Raw genomic sequence first — 27706 nt, forward strand, 5'->3', positions numbered from 1 at the left:
GAATAATCTTGTTGCAAAACTTAAAGATCATTGAGGTGCATGTGTTGACCGGGAGAGCGGTTTGGATGATCTTATGGTTTCTTATTTCCACGAGCTTTTTTCATCTTCCCAAACCGACTAGAGAGAAGTTACAAGTAGTGTGCAAACTCGTGTATCATCCCAGCAGAATGCTGAGCTGCTATTACCGGTTTCAGATGAAGAAGTTCGGAAAGCTTTGTTCCAAATGCATCCGGATAAATCCCCAGGGCCTGATGGAATGACCCCGGGTTTTTTCCAGAAGTGTTGGCTGATTGTTAAGGATGATGTCATCAATATGGTTAAGCAGTTTTTTCATAATGGTTCTCTTCCTACAGACCTTAATAAAACCATTTTGGTCTTAATCCCTAAAAAGAAACAACCTATGGATATGGGGGATTTACGACCCATTGCATTATGCAATGTACTGTACAAGATTGTGTCCAAAGTGGTTGCTAATAGACTTAAGAGTGTTATGCCGTCTATCATATCTGATACTCAAAGTGCGTTATTGCAAGGCCGGTTGATCTCGGATAACATCATGATTGCTTATGAGATTATGCATCACTTAAAGAGGAAATGAAGAGGGAGAGATGGTTATATGGCACTCAAACTAGATGTTAGCAAAGCCTATGACAAGCTTTAGTGGGGTTATCTCCGGGCTATGATGGTAAGGATGGGTTTTGATGGTCGCTGGATTAATTTAGTTATGCAATGTGTATGTTCTGTTTCCTATACCATTTCACAAGGTGGGAAGGAGTTGGAGCCCATTGCTGGTCAAAGAGGGTTGCACCAAGGGGATCCTTTATCACCATATCTGTTTATTCTTTGTGATGAAGGTTTTTTATAGTTTGTTGCAGAGTTATGAACAAAGTGGCTTACTCACGGGGTGTAAAATTGCTCGAGGTGCACTGGTAATCTCTCATATGCTCTTTGCTGATGATAGCTACATTTACTGTAAGGCAACTGAGGAAGAAGCGTACAATGTGAAGGAGTTTTTGCACACTTACGAGGTGGCTTCGGGGCAAAAAATTAATTTCTCTAAGTCTTCTGTGTTTTTTAACAATAATACTGGTATTGAGGTGCAGGATTCCATTTATGCTATGTTGGAAATTTACGAGGCCGATGAAAATGGGTATTACCTGGGTCTTCCGTGTTCGATTGGAAGAAATAAGAATGATATCCTTGGTTTTCTTAAGGATAAGCTTCGGAAGATAATTCAAGGGTGGGAAGGGCGTATCTTATCTCGTGCGGGAAATGAGGTATTCTTGAAATCTATAGCTCAAGTCTTGCCGAGTTATGCTATGAATGTTTTCCTCTTGCCGTCAGACACTTGCAAGGAGTTAGAGCGGCTTATGGCCAAGTTCTGGTGGCGCTCAGATTCAAGTAGTGGTAAGGGTATTAATTGGATGAGCTAAGAGTGGTTGTGTCGTCATAAACATGCAGGGGGATTGGGATTTCGAAGCTTGAGAGATTTTAATTTGGCTCTTTTGGGGAAGCAATATTGGCGTTTGTTGGTTAATGCTGATTCTTTGGTTAGTAGGCTTTATAAGGCTAAATATTATGCTACTGGTAATCTGTTTACTGCTGGATTAGTAGATAATCCTAGTTTCATTTGGCGTAGTATTCTTGAAGCAAAAGATCTTATCCATGCCTGTGCTCAAAGAACAATTGATAATGGGAAAAATGTATCCATTCTTAATGATTTTTGGCTTCCACATGATTCAAATAGCTATGTTGTCTCACGGCACCCTGCTCTTGTGAATAAGTCGGTCAGCTGCCTCTTTCAAGTTGGTACTCGTGCGTGGGATGAGGATGTTGTGAGGGGCCTGTTTGTTGCCCGTGATTAGGACCTTATTTTGTCCATTCAGCTCAGTGATTCGACCGCTAATGATGGTTGGAGTTGGCGACTTGAGACTTATGAGAATTATTCGGTTAAAAGTGCATATAAGTTCTTGCAAGAATCTAAGGGTGCTTGGCGCCGGGAGGCCAATACTGAATTTTGGAAGCGGCTTTGGTCCTTCAAAATTCCTCCTAAGATCAGTATTTTTTTATGGCGAGCTACTTTAGGTGTGCTTCCAACGTGTTTTCAACTCTAAAAGCATTATGTTCCTGTCAAAGTTGACTACTGTTTGTGCAACTCTAGTACTGAAACTATTCAACATACATTGGTGGAATGCTCGGTGGCAAAGGCTGCTTGGCATCGCAGCATAGTGGAGGTCGGGGCTGGGGCTGCAACGTTCAGCAGCTGGTTGTTGGGAATTTTCACCAGGGGGCACGGAGTTGAAATGGAGGAAGCAGTGATGGTGAGTTGGGCTACTTGGCGTGCGCGGAATGACTTTGTTTGGCAAAAGAAGAGTTGGCTTGCTTCAAATATTGTAACATCAGCTAGAATCTTGCTTTATCAATACAAATTTACTCAGGAAAGGAAGGGGCTTTCGTTGTCTCCTTTGAATGATGAGGGACGAAACTATGAGCGTTGGATTGCACCTGTGTTAAACAAGATTAAGGTTAATGTTGATGGGGCTTTATTTGAACAAGAGGGCCGGTTTGGAATGGGCTGTGTAGCTCGAGATCATCATAGAACCATGGTAGAAGCTTTCACAAAGGGAAAGGTTGGGTATGTACAACCCGAAATTGCTGAGATCGTAGGCATCAAAGAAGCGTTGATTTGGATTGCGACTCATCCCTCGGACAATGTAGTGTTAGAAACGGATAGTTTGATGTGTGTCCAAGCAGTCCAAAGTAAAGTTTTTATGTCCTCACAGTTTGGTCTTATTGTTCAAGATGTTAGGAATTTACTTTTGAATTTATCTTTTGTTGAGTTATGTTTTGTTAAACGATCTGCAAACAAGTTGGCTCATTGCTTGGCAAGAGACTCTTGTTTCTCTACAGGTTGTGTGCTTAAATTGGAGGATTGTTCTTCTGAAGTGCGTTCTATTGTTTGAATGAGTTTAATTAATAAATCTTCTGATTAATTCAAAATAATAATAATAATAATATAACATTTATTTTTCTACAGAATTATATATAGTATATTATTTAATAAATAAATTAACATTTATTTGTAGCACATGTATCTAGGGGTACCAGGATTTTTGTTTAGGGTGGACAACATATAATTATTTAAAGAGTAATTTGTGGCATAAATACTTAAGTTTTATGTCGCGTAGCAGATAAATACCTAAGTCGTATTTTTGACGGTAAAAATACCTTCCGTCACACTTTTGGAACTTCCGTAGGTACCTCTCCGTTTTCTTCCAAGTAAGTGTCCATGTGTCACCCTTTTATTAGTCCACATCATTTAAATTTTATCTCTTATTTAAAAATTCATTTAAGCATTTTAAAATAAAAAAAAATACATAATAAAATTAATAAAATATCTCATAAAATTAAAAAATTATTTTTTCCTTTTTCTCTTCAATCTCATCCACGATCTTCTTCTCTCTCTTCTCTTCTTCTTCATCATCCATCCCTCTGTAAAATTTATCATCCCTCCCGTTTTTTTTTTCTATTTCCATCAATCTCATTCTCAATCTCTCTATTGCAAACTATAATTTTTTTTTTTCAATCTATTAGTAAAATTAAAAATCCAAAATCATAACCCCACCATACCTGCACACATTAACTTGTGGGAAGCTTTTTGACAATCAGAGATGAAAACTATACAAATGATGATTTAAAGAGATACACCATTAACGACTGAGGATTGGGCAGATTGAGTCTCCAAAAAACGACTTGATCGACCACCTTCCCAGACTTAGGCAACCACCACCGCAAGCTCAGGAAGGTACAATAAGGATGTGACTTTTTGGTTTGAGACTTTTGGATCCGAGGTTGCTGCATCGGATGAGTTCTCTCGGCAAATAGGTAATTAATTTCTGGGTTTTTTTTTTTACTTTGAACAAAAAGTTCAATATTTACTTTTGGATCTGTTTGAATGGAAATCGTTTAAGGAATGGAAGAGAAGCTCAAGTGAAAGAGATAGATCTGGTGAGAAAGTAATTTGGAGATGTGTAACTGTGAGAATCAATATATGTATATTTTGTTTTATGCTTTAATATTATAATATATGTTGTGTATATGTAAGGGAAAATCATTTCAATATGTACAAATCTGAGTTTGTAGAACAAGAATATGGAACAACCTATTAATTTTTTGGGTTTTTTTTTGGGATTTTTTCAATAATATACTTAAAATACAAATTAATTTCAAAAATACCTTAACAAATCTCATTTACAATAATACCTTGCCACGTCTTCAAAAAATACCTTAATTTGAAATTAATATGCCTGAAACGAAATTAATCTCAAATTATACTTTTTATTTTTAATTTACCTCCGTTTTCAAAAGTAACTATTTGGTTACTTAGTTATAATGTTGATAAGAAACTAATTAGTTAATTTTACATAAAAAAAAAAAACTTCATTTTTATATCATATAATTTGAGATACAATTTGGTTACCTCCAAACTTTATTTGTAAACATCTTAATAATCAATTTATTATTTTTAAATTATATTATTGTATCTTATTATTTAAAATATATTTTGGTAATCTTAAAATTTATTGAAACTAATGAGTTGTTATATAATATAATAAGCTACCACTTTTATATACCAATTATTTTGTATACCTTTTTGATACTTTAAAATTTATGTGTTTATTTTTAAATCATATTAAATTATTCAATTATTTTAAAGTTTTACGTTACTTTTTATTTTTCTTTTGTAACAACAAGTTTATTTAATAAACTAATAAATTATAATCATAAAAAAAAAGCTCACATAATTTATTAGTAAAATTAGTAAACATTTAAATTATTAATTGCTTATTTTAAAATTACATTTTTAGTTACCTTTTAAGTTTATTGTAGAAACTAGTTAGTTTTCATATATATAATATAAGAAGTAAGCACAAATATGAAATAGTTTTATTTAGTATATTTCATAGTTTGAATATTATTGGTAAACTAAATATAAAAAAAAAAATTGAAAAAAAAAAAACTAAAGAAACTAAAATGTTACCTTTGATTTCGGCTAGAAAAAAAATATTTGTGTCTCACATATCAAAATGATTATCTTAAAGTGTAGATCACAATATGTAATTTTTGAGATCAAATAATTATTAGTGTAGCCAAAAAAAATAAATAAATAAAATATAAAAAAAAAGAAGAAAGAGAAAATATTTTAAATCTAAATATTTATTAAATATATGTACTGTAAAAAAATATTAAGTGTAGAAGACATGATAATTGATACAAACATTGAGATATATTGTAAAAAAAAATAAAGAATGTACATCACAAGGATAACCAAGAAAAGAATTTATGAACTAAAAACAAAACCAATATTAATGAAAACGTTACAAATATAATAGTAACTTTGATTATTTTAAAAGTCACGTTATTTATGTAATTGAGATGTATTTTAAGGCTCTAGATGTAAATTTCCCTTTTTTTTTCTTGAATCTGGTTTTGGAAATGTTGAGGATGATGACCAGTAGTTTTGAATATGGTGAGGATGATGAGTATGATAATTGAGGGTGATGAGTACAGTGATGTTTTTTTTTTTTTTTTTTTTTTTTTTAATTTTATGTAAAATGATATTTTTTTTTAAAAAAAAAAGGGTAAGAATAATAGAATATATATATATTTTTTTTTATTTTTTTTAATATATTTTTTATTTTAAAATGATTTATAAATAGGTTTAAATGAATTTCAAAATAAAAAATAAAATTAATGATGTGGACTAATACAAGAGTGACACGTGGACACTTACTTGGAAGAAAACGGAGAGGTACCTACGGAAGTTCCAAGAGTGTGACGGAATGTATTTTTACCGCTAAAAATACGACTTAGGTATTTATCTGATACCCGACATAAAACTTAGGTATTTATGCTGCAAATTACTCTTATTTAAACTACATCAATAAATTTCTGTATATTAAAAGTAAAATTTTAAGTTAATTAAGCGAATACATTACATATAATTTTACTATATTTGACATTATTCAAAAAATAATTATTAGACAAAAAAATTTTTGTTTAAAAAATAACATCTTGAGTTTAACTATGTGACATTTTTATATTTGTATTAATAGAAAAGGGTTTAGAATAAAATTTAAAATGTATTAGAATGGAATAAGAATAGAATAAAAATAGAATAGAATAAAATTTAAAATTGTATTAGAATGGTCTTTCCTTCTATTTTAAAATGAAATAGTCATTCCACCAAAATAGTAAAAAGACCATTCTATTGAAATGATGTTCCAATACTTTAATATTTAACCAAACAAATAAATGAAATGAAAATTGTTTCATTTCCATTCCATTTCATATTACCTCCAACCAACCGCCAATATGTATTATATTAGACTACCTAATCACTGAAGAATGTAAAAATTCTGATGAAGAAGAAAAATGGCTAGAAGCCTTATATTAAAAACAGAGGAATGGTTAAAAGCCTTTTACAGAACCAGAGAAAATACAAGAAGAGAAAATGGTGCTAAAAGCAATTCTTTAAACAAGGAAACAAGTAGACTATATATAGACCAAGTCTATAGCACGTGAGTAATGAAAAGATAATGCTGACTATACAAAAGATAACAACCTATTAACTAACTAATAAAAACTGTTAGGCTAATAAAGGTTGATTAACATCCCCCCTCAAACGAAAAGGAGTGTCAGACATCTTGAGTTTGGACCGAAGATAAAGATAGCGATCCGTGGACAGCGGCTTTGTTAACGCATCAGCGACTTGGTCTAGAGCAGGCACATATCGAACCGATAGCTGTTTAGAGAGTATAAGATCCCGAACAAAATGTAAATCAATTTCAATATGTTTGGAGCGTGCATGGAACACATGATTAGCATCAATGGCAGCTGCACTTTGATTGTCAACCCATAGTATTGGACAATGTGGTGGAGAGACATGTAGTTCGGAGAGAAATGAGACTAACCATTTTATCTCAGCTGCAGCATTTGCTAAGGCTCGGAATTCACTCTCACTACTAGACCGAGCCACTACCTGCTGTTTCTTGGCAGACCAGGACACAAGGTTTCCCCCAAAGAACATCACATAGCCCCCCGTACTTCGTCTATCATCAACACACGATGCCCAATCTGCATCAGAGTAGCCTTCTAAAGTCAAAGAGGTGGCAGGTGTGATATGTAGACCGTGATGTATAGTGCCCTTGAGATAGCGCATAAGCCTCTTGCAAGCTTCCCAATGCAGGTTTGTAGGAGCATGAATGAACTGACTTAACTTGTTGATGATAAATGCAACATCCGGTCGAGTGAGAGTAAGATATTGTAAGGCCCCCAAAGTACTTCTGTAAAGTGTATGATCACTAAACGGTTCTCCTTCAGAGAGAGAAAGTTTAAGAGAGGAACTTGTTGGATTAGAACAAGGTTTGGCCCCTTCCATGTTGAGACGAACAAGTAAATCTGTAATATACTTCGTTTGTGACAAATACATGCCCGAATTGTCACGATAAATTTCTACACCAAGAAAATAATGGACAGATCCTAAATCTTTCAAAGAAAAGAAGTTGTTGAGATCTGAGATGAGCTTTGTGTTGTGATGAGAGGAACATTAGGACCAGTAACCAAAAAATCATCAACATATACAAGGAGAAGAATGGTGTTGTTACCCGAGCCATATATGAATAAGGAAGTGTCAGATTTTGATGCTGAAAAACCCCAGTCCAGAAGTTTATCTCTTAAAGTTTGATTCCATGCGCGGGGAGCCTGCTTTAACCCATAGAGGGCTTTATGAAGTTGACACACATGGTTGGGTTTGGTGGGATCAACAAACCCTTCAGGTTGACTCATGTAGACAGTCTCATGTAGTGCACCATTTAAAAAGGCATTAGAAACATCTAATTGCTTGACATGCCAATGAAGGGAAACGACCAATGTAAGAATAATTCGTACCGTGGCTGGTTTAACAACAGGAGAGAATGTATCCTCATAGTCTATTCCAGGAGTTTGCAAATACCCTTTAGCCACAAGTCTTGACTTGAGTCTATCAAGAGTACCATTTGCATTGAGTTTCACCTTGTGAACCCATTTGTTGCCAATGACTTGCATGTAAGGAGAGTAAGGGACAAGGGTCCAAGTACCAGCTTTTTTTAGAGCATCAAATTCAGTATTCATAGCTTTAAACCACCTTGGATTGTTGAGTGCAGCAGTAGTATTCTTAAGTTCAGATGGGATTAGTGACTCTGGTAAGGGATATTTGGTTGCATTGAATGCTTTGGGTTTTCGTATGCCACTTAAAGACCTTGTCTTCATATGGTGAGTTCTTGTAGTAGTAGGGGCTGTGAGGTTATCAAGAATGGGAATATGGGGTGTAGCCGTTGGGATAGATACATTAGATAAAGTTGTGTTGTCACTATCACACAATGGTACATTGAGTAAAGGTGGGTTGTCATTATCACTCAAAGGTAAAGTTGGTATAGTCGTTGGGATAGTGACATTGGGCAAAGGTGGGTTGTCATTATCACATACTGGTACAATGAGGATGGCCGAAGGTATTAATGGAATGGTAATGCTTTGTGTGGGTGCATCGGGTATAGTGGGGCATGTGTTTGGTGAGGGAGTAGGTAATCTGTCAACATTGGTATTAGTGTGTAGCCTAAGTAAAGGACAAGTAGGAAAAGGATGTGTGATAGGGGTGGGCCAACTGTCTTGTGTTGTGGTCAAAGGTTGCATAATACAAGGGATGGGGCGTGGGGTAGGTACTGTAGGTAAGGTAAGATGGGAGTGTGATGTATCAATAGGAGGTACACTTTGTTGTCTTTCATGAACAGTGGTGTCATGTTCCTCAATAACCGTGGCATTATGAGTGGTAGGGGAATTAAGAAAACCATGATTAGTATATGAAGGAATAGTATTAGTTTGAAAACTAAAGGTGGGAACATTGGACAAGGATTGTACCTGCTGTGTTGAATCACTGCTAGAACCCGAGGTAGCAGGGAAGTGGCCTTCATTAAAGGTTACATTTCTTGAGATATAAATCCTGCCACTTGGGTGTTCACACAAATAACCTTTGTGATGTGAGGAATACCCCAAAAATATGCACTCTTGTGATCTCAATTCAAGTTTATGATTATTATAAGGTCTCAAATGTGGAAAACAACTGCAACCAAAAGACTTGAGAATATTATAATCTGGTTTTGTGCCAAATAGACATTCATATGGACTCACATTGCCAAGAACGGGTGTTGGAAGTCTATTAATAGTGAACACAGCACAAGCCATAGCATACCACCAGTATTCCATACTTAGACCCGCATGAGCTAACAAAGTGAGACAAGTTTCTGTGATATGACGGTGTTTGCGCTCAGCGCGACCATTTTCTTCACTTGTCCTAGGACAAGGGTGTTGGAAATGAATTCCCTGATCAGCAAGAAAGCGAGCAAAAGGCCTATATTCACCCCCCCAATCGGCTTGGACACTTTTGATAGGCAAGTTAAATTGTTTTTCAACAAGACTTTTAAACTTGAGGAACACATCAAAGGCATGATTTTTGTGTGTTAATGGAAAAATCCAACAGTATCGACTATAGTCATCAAGGAAGTGAACATAATATTTGAAGCCATCTTTGGAGACAATATGAGAGGGACCCCACAGATCGGTATGGATTAGTGCTAAAGGTTGGGTGGCCCGACTATTAGACAATGGAAAAGGAAGTTTATGGCTTTTTCCTTGATGACAAGCATTGCAAAATCGTAATGCTTTGAGAGATCCAGTGTGGGAAATATGAGGTAAAAGTTTAGCCAAAGTGTTCTCAGCAGGATGTCCCAATTTAGAGTGCCAACAATTTATATCATTGAACTTTGAAACAGAATAAGCTTGTGGAGAAACATCAGAAAAATCTTGATTGCCTTTATTAAAATCTTGAGAATTACAAGAATCTTTTTGTACATTAGAATGACAATGACAAGAAAATTTACAACAAGATTTATCTATACTAGAATGGGTGGTAAGGTGACACTGAATGGCAGAACTGGATGTTTCTCCAAGCTGATATAAACCATCTTTGGCTGTCCCTTTAAGAAGCACTGTTCCTGTTAGTTTGTCCTTAACAAAACAACAAGATTTATGAAATTCAAGATAGACATCATTGTCAGTAGTGAGCTGAGAAACACTAACAAGTTTTTTCTTAATAGCAGGGACATGTAAGATGTTGTTTAAGTGTAAAGAGGAGGAATGTGGAGAAGGGATAGACAATTGACCAATATGAGAAATGATTAATTGCTTACCATTTCCCACGGCTAATGTCTCAGTGCCTTGGTAGGGAGTGATTGAGTCCAAGTTGGGGTTTCCACAGCTAACATGGTTGGTAGCTCCAGTGTCCACATACCAAAGATCATCATCACCCATATCAGGAAGAATGGTAGTGGTGAAAGCCTGTGGATCATAAGTAGATTCAATTTCGGTTAGAAAGGCTTGAGAAGAAGGAGAACTACCATATTTTGGGGTGACAAAATTCTTGTCGAAGCGGTAGTGGCAAACAGCCGCTGTGTGTCCAAAGCGAAGGCACACTTGACAGAGCAATTTCGAACCATTTCCACGCCCAAAAAACCGTCCATGGGGATTGCCGTGAGTGCGATTAGGGGGAACACCGTGGCCATTAGTGCCTCCATTTCTTGACTGGTTCATACTCAAGTTAGCTTGCATCTTGAGAGAAAAATCCGTGACACTACTGTGGTGTTCCAATCTTGTTTCATGAGAGAGGAGAAGAGCCTGAACCTCCTCAAAGGAGAGATGGTCACTCCGTGATGTAATTCCGGAGACCACGGGGTCAAATTCCGGTCCAAGACCATTCAATAGTTGCAGCACCAGATCTTGAGGAGTGACAGGCGAGCCAGCAATCGCCAAGGCATCAGCGGTGGCCTGAGCTTTGTCGACATATTCAGCGATAGACAAAGATCCTTTTTGGAGCCGAGAGAAAACCCCTTTGAGTTGTAATAGTCGAGCCTTTGTTTGGCTGGAAAACCTTTGTTCAAGGGCTCTCCAAACCGAGAAGGAGGTGGTGAAGGAAGCAACAGATGCAAGAATCGGTTCCGACATTGAAGAACGAAGCCAAGAAAGAAGGAGCTGATCTTTCTTTTTCCAGTGCAAGAACTCAGGATTGGGGGCGCCATTGATGAGATTGGGGGTAGGGGTAATATCAGAGAACAAAATCTGGTCTAATTCATGACCAATAACAGTTGGTACTACCTGGGATTTCCATGACAGGTAGTTGATGCGGTCAAGCTTGACCGTGAGGGAGGAAGACAACGAATTGGAAAATGGATTCCATTGAACCGGCGGTGGTGGAGCAGCGGGAGCAGTCGTGGCCAGGGGATCGGAGGTGCAAGATTCCATTGACGTGAGTCAGTGACGATGATACCATGAAGAATGTAAAAATTCTGATGAAGAAGAAAAATGGCTAGAAGCCTTATATTAAAAACAGAGGAATGGCTAAAAGCCTTTTACAGAACCAGAGAAAATACAAGAAGAGAAAATGGTGCTAAAAGCAATTCTTTAAACAAGGAAACAAGTAGACTATATATAGACCAAGTCTATAGCACGTGAGTAATGAAAAGATAATGCTGACTATACAAAAGATAACAACCTATTAACTAACTAATAAAAACTGTTAGGCTAATAAAAGTTGGTTAACAATCACTATTAATTAGTTACCAAATTTTCGTTATAACCAACCACTTTTATTGTATAAATGTATACATATATATAGCTATATGATATCAGCTTTAAATGTTTCATTCTGTAAACCCCACTATTATGACTATTATTATAATAACAATAAGAAAGTATATAGTAAAATCTAAAAAAATTAATTAGTAAGAACTAAAAAGTTAAAAAAGTACATATTTTAATCACAAGTAATAAAAGTTTAAGAACTAGTAGTTAGTTACTTGTTAGGCAAGCTATATACACATAGATATATAATATGCTAGCACTGGAAAATTTAGATTATAAATATACAATTTAGCTTAACATCTTTTAGATCATCAACATATAGCTATATGGAGTTCCAAGAACTTATGATAGTAACAATAAGTGGTCTAGGGTTGATCAAAGTGATAAGTTACTCAATTAAATTTGTAATGTGGGTATGGATTACGTTCTTGAGAGCCCCAAAGAATCTCAAGGATGAATACGGCCCGTGGGCCGTGGTCACCGGAGCCACGGATGGAATAGGCAAGGCTCTGGCTTTCGAGCTAGCCTCGAAAGGTCTGAGTCTGATTCTGGTGGGTCGAAATGCTTCCAAACTCGAAGCCACTTCGACGGAGATCATAGTATCATTATCATCATCAAAATCATCATTAGTGGAAGTGAAAAGTGTTGTGGTTGATTTGGCCAAGTGTAGTGGGAAAGAACTAGGTGAGATTATAGACAAGGAAATAAAGGGTTTGGACATTGGAATTTTGATCAATAATGCAGGATTAGGTTATTCTTATCCACAATTCCTTCACGAGGTTGATTTGGAGATAATGGAGGACATTTTTAAGGTGAATATAGAGGCAGTTACATGGATGGTTCACTCAATTCTTCCATGTATGTTGAGAAACAAGAAAGGTGCTATTCTCAACATTGGCTCTGCTTCCTCTGCTTTTCTTCCTTCTTTCCCTTTTCAAACCATTTATGCTTCTTCAAAAGGGTAAGTTTTCTTTCCTTTCTAATTTGTTATTATATCTTTGAAACTTGACTTTCATTGAGAAAAGAAAAAAAAGTACTCATATGTTTGGTATGAAAAGAAAAATTTGATTGAACAAAATTTTTCATTACAAACATAAAAAATACATTTTCTTTTCTTCGTTAAAATCGAACTTTGAATGAACCAATGTACTACTTGTGTTGTGTGTACTTAATTTTTCATTAACCACTACAAAAAAGATCATTTGAGTTAATTTAATTCTGCTACTCAAATTTTTGCTTGACCTTGGTCAAAATATAATCTAATAGTAATTTTTATTTTATTTAATGGTATGTATTGATTTTTGATGATACAAGATACTTGTCTATGTTCTCAAAAAGCCTAAGTGAGGAATACAAACAGCGTGGAATTGACATTCAGTGTCAGGTTGGTTAATTCAACTTTTTCTAATCATAATTAATTTATAATAATATTCAATAAAAAAAAGTATAATGCATATTTTCCTCTGTTATTTTTCTTTTTAATGTGTGATTAAAACTTTTCATAAGTTTATATAAGGTATTTTCCTTTTTTAAAATGATTTAAAAAAGTTATTTTCAAAAAAAAAAAATGATTTAAAAAAGTTGTAAATTATGCCAAGCAGTCTTTACTTGAGAAATAATTCATAAAATTTTCTCTTTTATGATTAAAATTATGGATATATTCACAAAATGAAGAATACAATATCATATTTTATCAGGCTAGTCTTCGTTGGTGATATCAGTTATGATTACTACTAGATATCGAACTAATATTGTAAGTCTGCGCATGCCGTGTTTCTTCGGCTTATATTTATGCTTGCTTTTCAGAATTGAGTCGTGTTGTATCGTGTAATGTCACAAAAAAATATAGATCGTATCGTGTCATATCGACATTTTTATAGGGTAGACACGCCACGGACTGTAGACCCAATATTTCATACCGCGCTTGGATTCGTATCATGCTTTGCTCATACCGATCCGTATTTTTTATACAAATCAGCCTATTTTCATATTCTGACTTAAATTCATGCTTTACTTTTTTATATTTTAATTTTTCTTACAATTAGTTTATATGTATATTTTAAAATTTTAATTATATTTATATACCTTTTAAACAATGTTTTATAAATAATCATACAAAAAAATTATTAATATCATTATAATCAGCTTTTAGATCGTATTGAGAGACTTGTTGTGCTTCTTTGGAGAGTTTGGGGAGCTCGTAATGACTTAGTTTGGAATAACAAGCCTTTGTCAGTAGAGAGAGTGGTGAATGCTGCAATTACTTACCTTGATTCTTAGAAGAATGCTCAGCTGGAAAGTAGGGTTGTGCGCTAAATTCTGGTTCGAATACTTCCAGGTGTGAGCAATGGGCTAAACCTTGTTTTGGTGAGATTGAGGTTAATTGTGATGCTGCTGTCTTTGAGGATGACAATAGTCTAGGTTTGGGGTGGATTGCTCGGGATCATAATGGGTTATTCTTGGATGCGCTGGCAGTTAAAACTTATGGTCAACCCGACCCGTTTTTGGCTGAAGCTATGGCGTTGAAGGAGGCGCTCAGTTGGGTGAAGGGAAGGTGGTTTGAGGGGGGTGTGCCTGCTGGTGTGGTTGTGGAGTCGGACTCGCTGCTGCTGGTGCAAGGCGTGCAGCAAAAGAAGCGGTTGTTGTCTCTGGTGGGGCTTTTGATTTCGGATTGTGTTGCTCTTATGCAATCCTCTCTTTTATTTTCTATTTCAATTAGTTTTGTTAAACGGTCTGGGAACCAGGCGGCTAACTTTTTAGCTTGTTCTTCTGGTTCTATTCTAGGCTGTGTTTCCCGCGGGGGTTTTATCCCTGCTGGTTTGGAAGCTATCTTGGTAGCTGATTTGATTTAATAAAATTTTATTAATTTTTTTTTTCATTTCAAAAAAAAATTTAATAAAATTTTAATTTTTTTGCTAAGAAAAAATATTTATTTATAAATATTCAAATTTTTATATCACACTCAATAAATTAATATATAATTTTAATTTTTCATGTTGTAATAGTTTTAATTATAGAATTATAATATTTAATATTATATTTAAATTTTATTATCATTTTAATTTATTTATAATTGATAAATTCATATTTATCTTATTATTATTAAAATTATTAAATTATAATATTTTTTTTAATCATGTATCGTGTTTTTTGGACTACTTTATTCGTGCTTACATGTCGTGCCTTTTGTGTTTCTCGTGTCCAAGTCCATATTTTTTCGTGTCTAGTCGTGCTCGTACCTTCCAAGCTCGTACCAATTTCGTGTCGTGTCAAAAATTTCAGCCTGTATATACAGCACTATATGAAACTCATTCAAAATATATGAGGGTTTCGGGTGTGAGAATAGCAATACCGAACTCATCTGTTTATAGTGAGGATTTGGACAAGTTGTGGATTTCAGATTTTTATTATTATTATTCTAGTTTTGAATTAAATTGATTTAAACATCTATACAAAATCTTTTACTTTCACTTTTGTATAATCATAAATAAAGTTTAGTATAACTACTATATGCAGGTTCCAGCATATGTGGCAACAAAGATGACAAAGTTTGAAGCAAGCTTATTTATACCAAGCTCAGAAAAGTACAGCAAAGCAAGTGTAAGAAGCATAGGTTATGAGAAATCTTGTTCTCCTTACTGGTCTCACTCCTTGCTTTGCTTCATCATATCTCTCCTACCACATACCTTCCTCAACCACCTTCTCTATTCAAAAAATGTTGCCTTAATTAATAATAAGTAATTTATGCTATGAACATTAAACATGATGTAACAACTACATACTTTTGCTTATTAATATTTATAAAAAAATAGGTGATGGTTTGTCTTTGGTTAAAATTTGTCCTTTGAAGAAATTATCAGCTATCACCTCACCATAATTGAAATATTAATATTGTGGTCCTACGATTAACTGTCGTTTTAATTGAAATATTGTCAATTGTGATGTCGTTTTAATTCACTTTGTCCTCTCTTCTCTTGATAATGTTATTGTTTCAAGAAGATATCTAGCTGAGCAGCAAGATAATAAAGCTCCAATTACATACCAACAGAATTAAACCTATATTTCATAACAAAGTCACAAAAAGTGGGACAACAAAACAAAATAGTTTGAAGAATCCCTCATACTAAGTTACCTAATCTTTAAAATAAACAAGGAGCTAGTAAATCTTCAAGAAAGTAGGTAAGTAGTTTATCATACTCTAATTTGACTCATCAACAGCAGTTTTCTGTTGTTCTGCCTTTTTCTTAGACTCTTTGAGTTTTGCCACCTTATTTACAGCAACAAAGTAGGAAAGAATGCCCCAATTGAGTAAAGTATCAGGCAATGCATTTGCTATGAACCATTGGAGAGAGTGAGCCCAGTAAGGGGTACAGATTTGCTCATACCCAATGCTTCTTACACTTGCTTTGCTGTATGTTTCAGGAGATGCTATGAAGATTGAGCTTTCTTTTAGCTTTGTCATCTTTGTGGCCACAAATACTGGAATCTGCATACATACAAAGTTGTTGTAAATAATGACACCCCACCAATATAGTGAAACTATTTCAACTTGAATTACATTAATATGAGATAAAGACATATCTCTATTTTCTCATGTCTTGGTCAATATATATTTTATAGGCTAATTAATTAGAATTATGTACCAAATCACGCCTCCTGAATTTTTTTAGACGTTAAAATTTTTTCAAGAACTATTGAGATTGTTAGATTTAAGGACTTTTGTCTAATTTTAGTAAAAAAAATCTAACATGGATGAAATTTCAGGGGCATGATTTAGTATATATCAAAGTTTGAGGGACATGATTTGGTAGATATTAAAATCTAGGGAGCATTGTTTACTACCTAAATAATCACTGAAACAGTAACATTGAATGAAATTAGACAAAAATCCTTAAATCTAACAATCTCAATAGTTCAGGAGGAATTTTTAACGAAAGAAAAAGTTTAGGGAACATGATTTGATACATGTCAAAGTTCGGGGAAAAAAAAAAATCCTAATTAGCCTATTCTATATATTGATTTCAAGAGAAAAGTAAAAAGGATTAACCTGGCACTGAATGTCGATTCCACTATGCTTGTATTCTACACTGATACTTCTTGACAACATGGCCAGGTATCTGTGATGAAACTCAAGATTTAGACATAAAAAAGTGTCACGATTGACTTAAATCGAATAGTTTGTGAGAGTATTTATATAAGACTATCATACATTACATACCCCAACAGTTCAAAAGAGCATCTGGGTTTCAAAATTAGTGTTCTAAAAGAGCTACCATCTTCCACAATTATTAAAAATAAGGCAAAACAAAAGATTAATCGATCAATTCATACAAACCCAGTTATATAATGGCAAAAGAGAAAGAGATGAGATGACATAGGCTTTTGTAGCAGCATAAAGTGTGAACAAAGGGTAAGAAGGAACAATAGTAGAGGAAGCAGAGCCAATGTTGAGAATAGCTCCTTTCTTCTTTCTCAACATACCAGGAAGAACTGAGAGAACCATCCATGTAGCTGACTCCATATTCACCTTAAAAATATCCTCCATTAGCTCCAAATCCACATCAAGAAAGAATCTTGGATAAGGGTAAGCTAAACCAGCATTATTGACCAAGATTCCAACGTCTAAGCCCTTTATTTCCTTGTCTATAATCTCAACTATTTGTTTCCCACTACACTTGGCCAAATCAACCACAAGGGTTTTCACTTCAACTGATGATGATGATGATGATATGATCTCCATTGAAGTGGTTTGGAGTTTGGATGGATTTCGACCCACCAAGACTAAGTTAAGACCCTTTGAGGCTAGCTCGAATGCCAGGGCTTTGCCTATTCCGTCTGTGGCTCCAGTGACCACGGCCCATGAGCCGTATTCCTTGAGATTCTTTGGGGATCTCAAGAACATGACCCACACCCATCTCAGGAATTTGACGGAGGACTTCAAAACGGATATGAAACCTATAGCTGTTACTATTTGTATCGTAAAATCTTCAAACTCCATTGTCTTCTTCTTCTTATGTGTGTTCAAAGATTATAGTGGAAATATATATATTTGAACAAGAGTTTAATGATATGAAGTAAAGATATGGTTCAGCAAAACAATGTAACAATTACAATTAAGACTTGTGGAGATTGTCTCACATAGATTAAATGGTAGAGAATTGAACTATATATAAGAACATTGGTTACTCATTGCCAATTAGTTTTGAGATAGAACCTCATGATTCTCAACAAAGGTTGTTGTGTTTGTAAAAACAGGTTTATTTGAGGATCGATATTGTCACCCTCATTTTTACACTTCACACTAATTTTTCTTTACATTTGTATGAAAATTCATATAACAATCTAAATTAGAGTAATTTGTGATATAAACTCCATAAGTAATTTGTGGTATAACAATCTAAATTAGTGTTTAGTTAAGTGTCACGTTGGACTATCCATATGTACACACTGTGTTGTCTACGTAGACATTTTGTACACATAGAAAAATTTTATTAGCCCACGTAAATAACTATTTAAAACATTAAAAAATAAAATAAAGTAATTTAAAAATAAAAAAATATAAAAATATAAAATATAAAACAAATTATAAATTAGAAATAAAAAACATAAAACAATTCTAATTCCCTAAAAAACATTAAAAAAAATTAAAAAATTAATTTTTAAAAAAATATAAATTAACAAAAATCATAATTCCCTAAGAAATTCTTTCTCTTCTTCTCGTTCTCTCTCTCTCTCATTGCCCTAATTCCTTAGCTGCCATCCCCGTCGAAGCCACCATCACCATCCACCACAACTGGTGACTACCACCACCACCACCACCACCAACCCTCACAAATGCCTACTGTCACCACCATTGTTGAAACAACTGCACACCCTTTTCTCTGTGCAATACAAACCTAGAAACTCGAAGCTCTCTCTCAATATGGCCTGCTCCCTTTCGTCTTTCCCTTTCTCCGTGCGCGAGCCACGCTGATGCCAGATCGAAGAACCCAACCACCACCACCAACATCCACCGAAACCACCACTACATACCAACCATCGTACCATCCACAAGCATTAATCTCATCTATTTTTCTGTTCTTCTTCTTCTTCCCAGCCCGTCTCACTGTATTTCTTCTTCTTCTTCTTCTTGCAGGTGGTTGTTGGATTTGGGAAGGAAGTACTCAGATCTGGGTTAACTCCGGTCAGATCTAGACTGGGGTCAGTTGGATTTGGGCTGGGTTCCTTTAATCTCTCCTTCTTCTCGGGCCGAGCTAAACGCATAGAGAGAAAGAAAGAAAAATGCAAGAGAGAAAGGAATCGAGTTGGGATTGGGTCGTGGGGTTTGATTCAGAGGGTGGTTTGGCTTGGGGGTGGTCGGAGAATGGCTGAGCTGTGGCTATGTGATAATGAACAGAGGGAGTGAGTGGGAGATGTGGCTGAGAGGGGGTGAAAGAAATGTGTTTTAGGTTTAGGTTAGGGTTTTTTTTTTTTTTTTTTAAAATTTTGTTTTATGTTTTTTTTTTGTTTTTATTTTAATTTATAATTTGTTTTATATTTTTTATTTTTTATTTTTAAATTAATTTATTTTATTTTTTAATTTTTTAAATAATTATTTACGTGGACTAATAAAATTATTTCATGTGTACACAATGTCTACGTAGACAACACAATGTGTACATATGGATAGTCTAACGTGGCACTTAATACCTAAAAATAGATGGAAAGTGTTGGAAATTATTTTACCAGGATCTTAGATCTACTCACAAGTATGTTGATTAACACCCTAAATATGAACTTTCTAAAACGATGAAATAAACACATATAAAGTTTAGGAAACCTTACATTGGGTGCAGCGGAATATAATGACTCATTCCGTTCAAATATCTAGCCCTTGATTCCTTTCTGTAGCAGAGCATTATCAATATCTGAATTTGGATCTCTTTCTCTGAATCTTTGATGCTGAAACCTCCTTCTTGCTGAAAGTCTTTCTTCACGATCTTCCTGACTATGATTGAGGTATCACTTGCTGTGTGTGGGCACTACTCTTACACTAAGAATTTTGAAATCTCAATGAGGAAGAGAGAGAGAGTGGATTCGGCCAAAGATAGGGAGAGAGAAGGCTCAGTTTTTTCTGAATGAAAAAGTAGAAAATTTAAGTGTAATTTTTCTGAAGCCTTCACTATCTATTTATAGCATTCCACTAGGGTTAGGTTTGAATTATTTGGCATTAAAATAATGAAAATATCAGAGGTAAATTCCTATAAAAGTGGCCGGCCCTATACTAGTGGATTTGGGCCTCACTTTTTGCAATTTTGCAGTTTTATCTTTTCTGCATCTGATTTTCTCAAAAACGCCAATTTTCTAATTCAACCATTTAAATGTCAATTCTAACTATTTAATAACTTTAAATAATTATTAAATAATATTGTCATTTATCATATTTATTAATTGAACCATACAAAGTATCATAATTAACAAATATGCCCCTATAAACTCTTTCTTTACAATTTCGCCCTTACTTAGTGAAAATTTCACAAATAGACATAGTCTAATTTGAGAATTATAATTGATTAATCAAAATCAATTACATGAGTCTTACAAGCAATATTATCTCAACTAGTGCGGGGACCATGGGTCTATATAACTGAGCTTCCAATAAGTAGATCAAGAATTTAGCACTAAAATTCACTAACTTATTAATTCTTCGTTGAATCCACGCATAGAACTTAGAATTGCACTCTCAGTATATAGAATGCTCTATATGTTCCACCATATAGACACATCATTAGTTATCCATTGTTATAATCCTAATGTGATCAATGATCCTCTATATGAATGATCTACATTGTAAAGGGATTAGATTACCGTTACACCCTACAATGTATTTTATCCTTAAAACACTTGACCCCGTATAAATGATATTTCAGCTTATGTGAAATGAGTACTCCACCATTTATGTTCGTTTGGTCAAGCTCGAAGGAGATCATCCTTTGCTTACTATTCGCCAGATAGAAGCTATAGATTCCATGTTTATGCTAGCGCTCCCACTCAATTGCACTACCGTGTTCCCAAAATGTACATATCACCCTGACCTAAAAGTAGGCTTAACTAACAAATCAAAGAACACGAATAGCCTTTCAAGATTGAGCCTAATCATAACAGGATTAAGATCATTTGATCTAGGATCAACTAGGCGATATTGACTTGAATAGATATTACGGTAAGTTTAATAAATCTAAGTCAAAGTTCAATATCGGTCCCTTCCGATGCATACTCCATGCATCCAACCTGAGCTTTACTTTAACCAATGCTCTGGAAAGAACATAGCACTTCTCCAAATGCAAGTAAACTCTGTTGTAGATTATCATATCAGTAAAACCCTATGTCTGATAAATCTAGGAAACTTTATTCACATAGTCATGTTTACTTTCCAATGTGTTGACGGCACAATAAACAGGATCAAGTATGTGAAAAGGGTTTCAGATGAATTTATACATTATGTACATATAATCATGAAATAAATCATGTGAACCATGCAACATTAAATGTTATTTCTGATCTATATTAATAAGTAAATCTGATTATATTGAAATGAGTTTTATTTAGGGCATAAAACCCAACAGAAAGGACTAAGTGTTAACAGAGCATGGGTTTAGGGGTTTTACTACCAAAATTTTAGAATTAGGAGTTAGTTGCAATAAACTAAGCACTTATGGAGACTATGCCGGAAATTACCCACCTAAATTATAACCTAAATCTATATAATAATTATAGCAATCCACATAAAAATTACTAGAGCAACTCAAACTGTAAAAATAACAATAAAAAAAAAAACATACAAAAATAATATATGAGATAATTCCCCTAAAAATTATTACCTTAAGCTTTATAAGACCCAATTAAGCTAACTCCAATGGTGAACCTTATATTTGGTGTTAAACTAACACCAAAAAAGTATAATTTTAGTACTAAATTTAGTTTCTATTTCAACCATAATACTAATATTTTTTTTATTATTATATACATATATAAATACAAGTAATATATATGGACCATTTTTCAATGGGTATTACCTATTGATGGTTAGTAAATAAATTTAGTTATAAATATTAATTTTAAAAATATTAAATCATTAGATTTTGATCCAACGATAATATAAGAAAATTTTGAATTTTTATACTTAATTTAACTTCTTAATAAAAAAAATCAAAAATATCTATTTTTACACTATATTAAAAATATGTTTGGAAACAAAATATTATCTTGATTTTTTTTTCAATCGATGGAACAATATCAACTCATATAATGTAAATATGAGAGATTTTTCTAATTAAATAAAAAAATAAAGCTTATAAAGTTAAAATTTTTTAATATTACCCATGGGTGATACCAATTAAAAGTGCACTCATACATATATATATATATATATTCAAGAAATATAATTATTCAACTACTATTTAATTTAAAAGCTAAAAAAAAAATAGTTTTACCATGGTCTACAGTGCCCACTAAATTTTTGTAGACAATTCTATTTATAAGTTTAGGTATAGTGTTAGGTTGGATTATATATAGTGTGAAACCACAGTATTTTTGGTATTTTGCAGGCCAGTTGGAGATGGCTTTAGGATTGAACATTTAGACTAAGTTTGACCTAGACCCGACCAACCAGCCCGGACCCAGCCTAGTCAACCCATAAAATTTAAAAAATCCACTCTGTTCGGGCAAGTCAGGTCCAACCTGGTACACTTTCGGGGTGGGTTCGCGGGTTGAATTTTTATAATCATCGAGTTTCAGATTGGACCTGAACTCCCCTGCCAACTCAACCAAAATTAACTTTTTATTTTTTTTTTATTTTTATTACATGTATAATATATTAAAAAAAAACCCTAAATTCTAATTATTTTTATTTTTATCACATATATAATATATTAAATTATATAATAAATTATATAATAGTTTGAAACTTTTTAAATTGTCTTTTGTATTTTAAATTTTAAATTAATATTTTAATGTAATGAATATAGATTACGATGTTATTAACTTATATATGCTTAATTTAATATATAGAATAAACTATACACAATTTAAATTTATTTTTATAATAAAAAAAGTTGACCAAGTTAATCTACGAATCCGTGACTCGCAAACCTGCAATCTTGGCCAACTTGACCATTTCACGGACTGGGTTTGGGTACAACTGTTTGAACTGAAAACTCGACAAATACTGATGTTTAGCCTTAGATTTAAGGGTTAAGATGCAAAATGGCCATACATTTAGAAACTAAGTTAATAAATGTTCATTTTTTAAAAAAATTAAGAAAATAGCCAAATCTAATAAATTAGCTAATGAAAATTATAAAAATACATTTATCACATATTTTTTTTTAAAAAAAATATATATAATAATAAAATTAAATTACATAATTTCTTTAGTATTGCATATTACTATATTGTAACAAAAATAAATAAATATATTATATCATTTAAATATATAGAGCAATATTAGATATATCGTAGTACTGAAAATTAATATACCGTAGTAATAAAATTATATACCACAAAAAAATTATAACAATACTAAATTAATACTCAAAATATATATATCATGCTAACAAAATTATATATATCACCATTAAAATATGAATACATACCAAAAAATTTATATATAATAAAATAGAAACTAAATATCATATTAAATAAATGATATATTATAGACAACAAAAACCATATACCATACAAGAAAACGTATATACCTACAATAAAAAATAAAACAAAATAATATAATATTATTAAAACATTATATATATCATATTAACAAAATTATATATCACCTTTACGTATACTAAAATAAAAACTAAACATGCATTATCTAAAATAAAATGACATACTATTCAATAAAACTTATATACTATATAACATAAAATATATACCTTACAATAGAAATATGTATAATAATAACAATAAATAGAATAAAAATATATAGGATGCTAATAAAATTATCTATCATGTCAACAATAGTACAATAGAAAATAGAACTTAAATATTATTTAAAAAAATTATATACCGTATAACAAAAAATACATATACCATACACCAAAATATATATACAAAAAATAATAATAAAAATATAGATTACTAATGTATATATATATATATGTATGCATATTATACTAACCAAATTATATAGCACAATTAAAATATATATACCATGACCATTGTATATAATAAAATAAAAATGTTGCCCCTGATTTCGCCCAATATACGTGGACCAACCGAACAGGGACACGTGGATCAGATAACTTATAAATATTTGCTAAATCTTTGTATGCCACAAGGAAACACCCTGGGCATAGGTCCCGGAGGAGGCACCCGGAGTGCAAGGTGCTCCCGGAAGCTCGCATAGCATAAAGCCTCTCCGAGAGGTGTCAGGCTTCTCCTGAGCAATCAAGTCACATTTAATGCTGCATGGGAGGAAGCGTGTTGTGACTGCAACACGCAATAAAGTCTGACGGCACAACCTCCAACCAGCAGCGCCACAGTAATGATCATTTAAGTCTAGCGACGGCTACACTGCGAAGAGTCACATCAATCACAAGGCAAAAAGGACATTCCTCATAAAAACCCTACAGCACCTAGGGATTTGACCATGCATTACTCATGGTATATTCATTGGGAATACCCAACTTTATGGATACCTACAGATACATTTGTAAGAACAATTCTAGGGATTACCCCACCAAAACACTATAAATACCCCCTCAAAGCTCATTAAATGGGATCGAGAATCTTGGGTTGCATATGAGCAAGAAGAGTAAATACTCACCAAGAACATTCTCTGTATTTATAAGGGTGACATTCTCTCAAGTGTAGAATCTGTATTAAATACATCAATTAATAACAAAGACTCGTGGACTAAGGCTCATTAACGCCCCAACCACGTAAAAATCCTTCTCTCATTTTCTTACAGCTCAATATTATAATCATATTTTATTAGTTGCCGAAAACCTCGGTCAACATTTTGGTGCTTTCATTGAGAGCTGAAGAAAGCTGCTACACAACAAGCATTTGACTTCACAAATATGGTGGAGACAAGAAGTACACGTCAGCCTCGCCCTCTGGAAGACGCTCAAGACCCAAACGAGGAAGATGTAGCCTCAAGAGCAGCAGAGGAGTTCGAGGAAGAAGAAATAGTCCCCGATGAGGACTACGAGGGAAACCTCGACGAGTATGCCTATGACGAAGGAAGTTACTCAGAACTGGTGCTTCTTAGACAAAAAGCTATCGATCACGAAGCCGAGATCGAAGCTCAGAAAGCGCAAAACCAGAAAATGCAAGAAGTGATGCTAGCCATGCAAAAAGCCATGGAAGCAGCTGGCATTCACGTGCACCCCAAGGCAATGACCGCTGGACTCAACAGAGAACCAGCGATATCTTCGCTAATTCCCAGCAGCAGAAATCTAGAGAACCTAGCCCTATAAGATATCCTGCTGAGGGGAATCAAACAAAAAACCCTACTTCTACCCCTGGGCGAAAGAAAAAGGGGCAGGATCCGCGAAAGGTCCGCTCAGATTTCCCTAAAAGGAAAGGTCCGCAGAGGGGCAAGCCCCAAAAAGGGAGTCTTGGCCCTCAGGATCGAGGGGACCGAAAAAGCATTTCTGTGCACTAGGAACCCGGGGGTAGAGGAAGAAGAGGACAGAGATGTCCTCCCATTGATCTGAGAAATCAAATCAATGGGAATCAAGGTGACCTCCGGGATCACCTTGACCAAAAAAGATACGGGCCCGTGGTTTCCTCGGGAACGTTAAATGAAGGAATTATGGCGGAACTCGCCATACTCCGAAAAGACATTGCCCGAGTCTCCCGGAGGCAGAAGGGAGACGACTCCGATTCAGACAGCGAGGATCGAAAGCCATGTGCCAAGCACATCCTGGAGGCGGAGCTCCCTAAAAACTTCAAGATGCCCGAAATGGCAGCATATACCGGGAACTCCGATCCCAGCGACCACCTGTCACGGTTCAACCGTGTCATGACGGTCATGAGGGTCAGCAATGACGCCAAATGTCTGTACTTCCCGCTCACTCTGAGTGGGTCCGCGGAGGAATGGTTCAAAAAGCTGGAACCAGGATCCGTGGGCTGTTGGAACAAGCTTCAGACCAACTTCCAGAGACAGTTTGTCGCCGCAAGAAAGGTCAACTTGGAGGTCAGTGCCTTGACTAATATCAAGCAACTGCCCACCGAGACCTTGAAGAATTACATCAAGAGGTTCCGAGAGGAAGCCTCGAAGACTAAGAAGGTTGATGACGGACAACAGCTTGCACTTCTCCAAGCAGGAATCCGTACTGGGACTCCCTTTTGGAATGAGTTGAAGCAAGAAGGGGCTTCTAGCCTCCAGGACTTCCAGAAAAGAGTCCAAAAATATATCAACCTCGAGGAAGCCCAAATCGTGGCTTATGGAGGCTACTATCCCACCGGGATAGCAGGGTACATGCCCGGAGTATCGCCTTCAGGTACTGCCCCGACCGCAACTCCACAAGCAAGTGGCATACAATTCTCTGCTACCCCCGGGTATAGCCAGGGCCAAGCTTTGGCACCAGCATCTTCTCATTTTGGCAACCCGTCCGGAGTGAATGGGCAAGCTCCTTCACATGCTGCCCCGACTACTAGCTTAACAGGCCCTTCCCAGGGATCGAGGAGTAAAAGGTCCTCCAAAGGTAGCACCCGAACGGGAGAGAAGCGCCAGAAAAAGGGGTACACCCCCCAATATACTCAATACACGGAGCTATCGGACTCCCAGGAACGTGTGTACTTCGCCACTAGGCAAAATACGCACTACCGGAGACCACAGCCGTTGTACAAAGACAGCTCCCGGAGAGATCCGAGCAAAAGATGCGAGTACCACAACGACATTGGTCATAGTACCAACGAATGTAAGAATCTCAAGGACGAGATCGAAAATCTAATCCGATTGGGCCACCTCTATGAGTGGATCAAGAATAGGTTGCCCCACCTTAATCCGGGTCAGGTGGCTGGGGGTATGCCTCCGGGAACACCAGGGGGTACGGCAAGAGTATTGGCTCCAGCTGCTCCCGCAGGTGACGCCCAGCATATTCCCGGACTGCCGCCCCGGCCTAACGGGCGGGTAGCCATGATCTCTGGAGGTCCCCATATCGGAAGGAGTACTCGCAAGGAGCGAAAGCGATACGCCGAGGCCGCAAAACACAATGAGATATGGGAAGTTACTCAACTTCCAGCTCAAAGGCCTCGGCTGATGGACCAACCCATCACATTCACGGAAGAAGACGCCAAGACGGTGCGTTTCCCCCATCATGACCCGCTGGTCATAGAGACCCCCATCGCGAATAAAGTGGTGGCCAAAGTCTTAATTGACAATGGGAGTTCCGTGAACCTGCTCTTCAAAGAAGCCTTCACCGCGATAGGCTTGACAGATCGTGACCTCTCGCCTAGTGGATCCCAGCTCACAGGGTTTAACGGGACAACACTTATCCCAATGGGAAAAGTGAGTCTCCCGGTTACCCTGTGCCCGGACACTCCCCAGAGCACGTTTAAATACTGCACCTTCGTGGTGGTGGACTGTCCAACAGCCTACAACGCGATCCTTGGCCGACCGGCCCTAGTAGACTTTGGTGCAATGATCACTTCGATCCGACATCTGTGCCTAAAATTCCCTACCCAGGAGGCCGGAGTCGGGACTGTGAGGGGGAATCAGGGGGAAGCAAGGCAATGTTATAATGTTGCAACCCACCTACCCGTACTTATGGTCCGGGAGCCCGCTGAGCCAGAGATGGCTGAAGAGGATGAGTTGGATCCTCGTATAGGGTCCGAAAGGATCGTGGAGCCAATGGAGGACGTCGAAGAAATACCACTGTGCGGCGTCGACTCCACCAAAGTACTCCGGTTAGGGAAGAACCTGGACCCGGAGGAAAATGACAAAATAATCAAAACACTGAAGGGCGCCATCGACATCTTTGCATGG

At 35.6% G+C, this 27706-nt stretch overlaps 3 protein-coding genes and 1 long non-coding RNA gene across 4 annotated transcripts; 3 read left to right on the forward strand and 1 right to left on the reverse strand.

Moving 5' to 3' along the window:
• The first annotated feature begins 691 nt into the window (after positions 1-691).
• Positions 692-2963, forward strand: LOC115713156 (uncharacterized). Its single transcript, XM_061113492.1, has 5 exons — positions 692-733; positions 876-1413; positions 1462-1846; positions 2162-2760; positions 2911-2963. The coding sequence occupies exons 1-5, from the start codon at positions 692-694 to the stop codon at positions 2961-2963; spliced, it is 1617 nt and encodes a 538-aa protein (XP_060969475.1).
• Positions 2964-12005: 9042 nt separating this feature from the next.
• LOC115714165 (very-long-chain 3-oxoacyl-CoA reductase 1) lies at positions 12006-15566 on the forward strand. The gene is made up of 3 exons (XM_030642734.2): positions 12006-12691; positions 13045-13114; positions 15247-15566. Exons 1-3 carry the CDS (start codon positions 12057-12059, stop codon positions 15469-15471), a joined length of 930 nt encoding a protein of 309 aa, XP_030498594.2. The 5' UTR covers positions 12006-12056; the 3' UTR covers positions 15472-15566.
• LOC133036639 (uncharacterized) lies at positions 13125-14608 on the forward strand. Its single transcript, XR_009687214.1, has 2 exons — positions 13125-13277; positions 13312-14608. It is a non-coding gene; the product is annotated as an uncharacterized LOC133036639 (long non-coding RNA).
• A 168-nt stretch (positions 15567-15734) lies between the features above and the next one.
• LOC115714164 (very-long-chain 3-oxoacyl-CoA reductase 1) lies at positions 15735-17829 on the reverse strand. Its single transcript, XM_030642733.2, has 3 exons — positions 17109-17829; positions 16778-16847; positions 15735-16216 (listed from the first exon to the last, which is right to left on the reverse strand). The coding sequence occupies exons 1-3, from the start codon at positions 17726-17728 to the stop codon at positions 15929-15931; spliced, it is 978 nt and encodes a 325-aa protein (XP_030498593.2). The 5' UTR covers positions 17729-17829; the 3' UTR covers positions 15735-15928.
• Between the last annotated feature and the right edge of the window lie 9877 nt (positions 17830-27706).

Source organism: Cannabis sativa, chromosome 4, assembly GCF_029168945.1.
Source record: "Cannabis sativa cultivar Pink pepper isolate KNU-18-1 chromosome 4, ASM2916894v1, whole genome shotgun sequence".
NCBI lineage: Eukaryota > Viridiplantae > Streptophyta > Magnoliopsida > Rosales > Cannabaceae > Cannabis > Cannabis sativa.

What these genes read in the sequence shown, in the direction of transcription:
- LOC115713156 (XM_061113492.1), top strand. Translation starts at nt 692, where the DNA reads ATGGGTTTTGATGGTCGCTGGATTAATTTAGTTATGCAATGT. An exon ending in TTAATTTAGTTATGCAATGT is followed by an intron (nt 734 to 875) that starts GTATGTTCTGTT and finishes AGTTTGTTGCAG; the next exon opens with AGTTATGAACAAAGTGGCTT. An exon ending in GAGGATGTTGTGAGGGGCCT is followed by an intron (nt 1,847 to 2,161) that starts GTTTGTTGCCCG and finishes GTGCAACTCTAG; the next exon opens with TACTGAAACTATTCAACATA.
- LOC115714164 (XM_030642733.2), bottom strand. Translation starts at nt 17,728, where the DNA reads ATGGAGTTTGAAGATTTTACGATACAAATAGTAACAGCTATAGGTTTC. An exon ending in CTTTATGCTGCTACAAAAGC is followed by an intron (nt 16,848 to 17,108) that starts CTATGTCATCTC and finishes GTTTCATCACAG; the next exon opens with ATACCTGGCCATGTTGTCAA. An exon ending in GAATCGACATTCAGTGCCAG is followed by an intron (nt 16,217 to 16,777) that starts GTTAATCCTTTT and finishes GTATGTATGCAG; the next exon opens with ATTCCAGTATTTGTGGCCAC.
- LOC115714165 (XM_030642734.2), top strand. Translation starts at nt 12,057, where the DNA reads ATGGAGTTCCAAGAACTTATGATAGTAACAATAAGTGGTCTAGGGTTG. An exon ending in ATTTATGCTTCTTCAAAAGG is followed by an intron (nt 12,692 to 13,044) that starts GTAAGTTTTCTT and finishes TGATGATACAAG; the next exon opens with ATACTTGTCTATGTTCTCAA. An exon ending in GAATTGACATTCAGTGTCAG is followed by an intron (nt 13,115 to 15,246) that starts GTTGGTTAATTC and finishes TACTATATGCAG; the next exon opens with GTTCCAGCATATGTGGCAAC.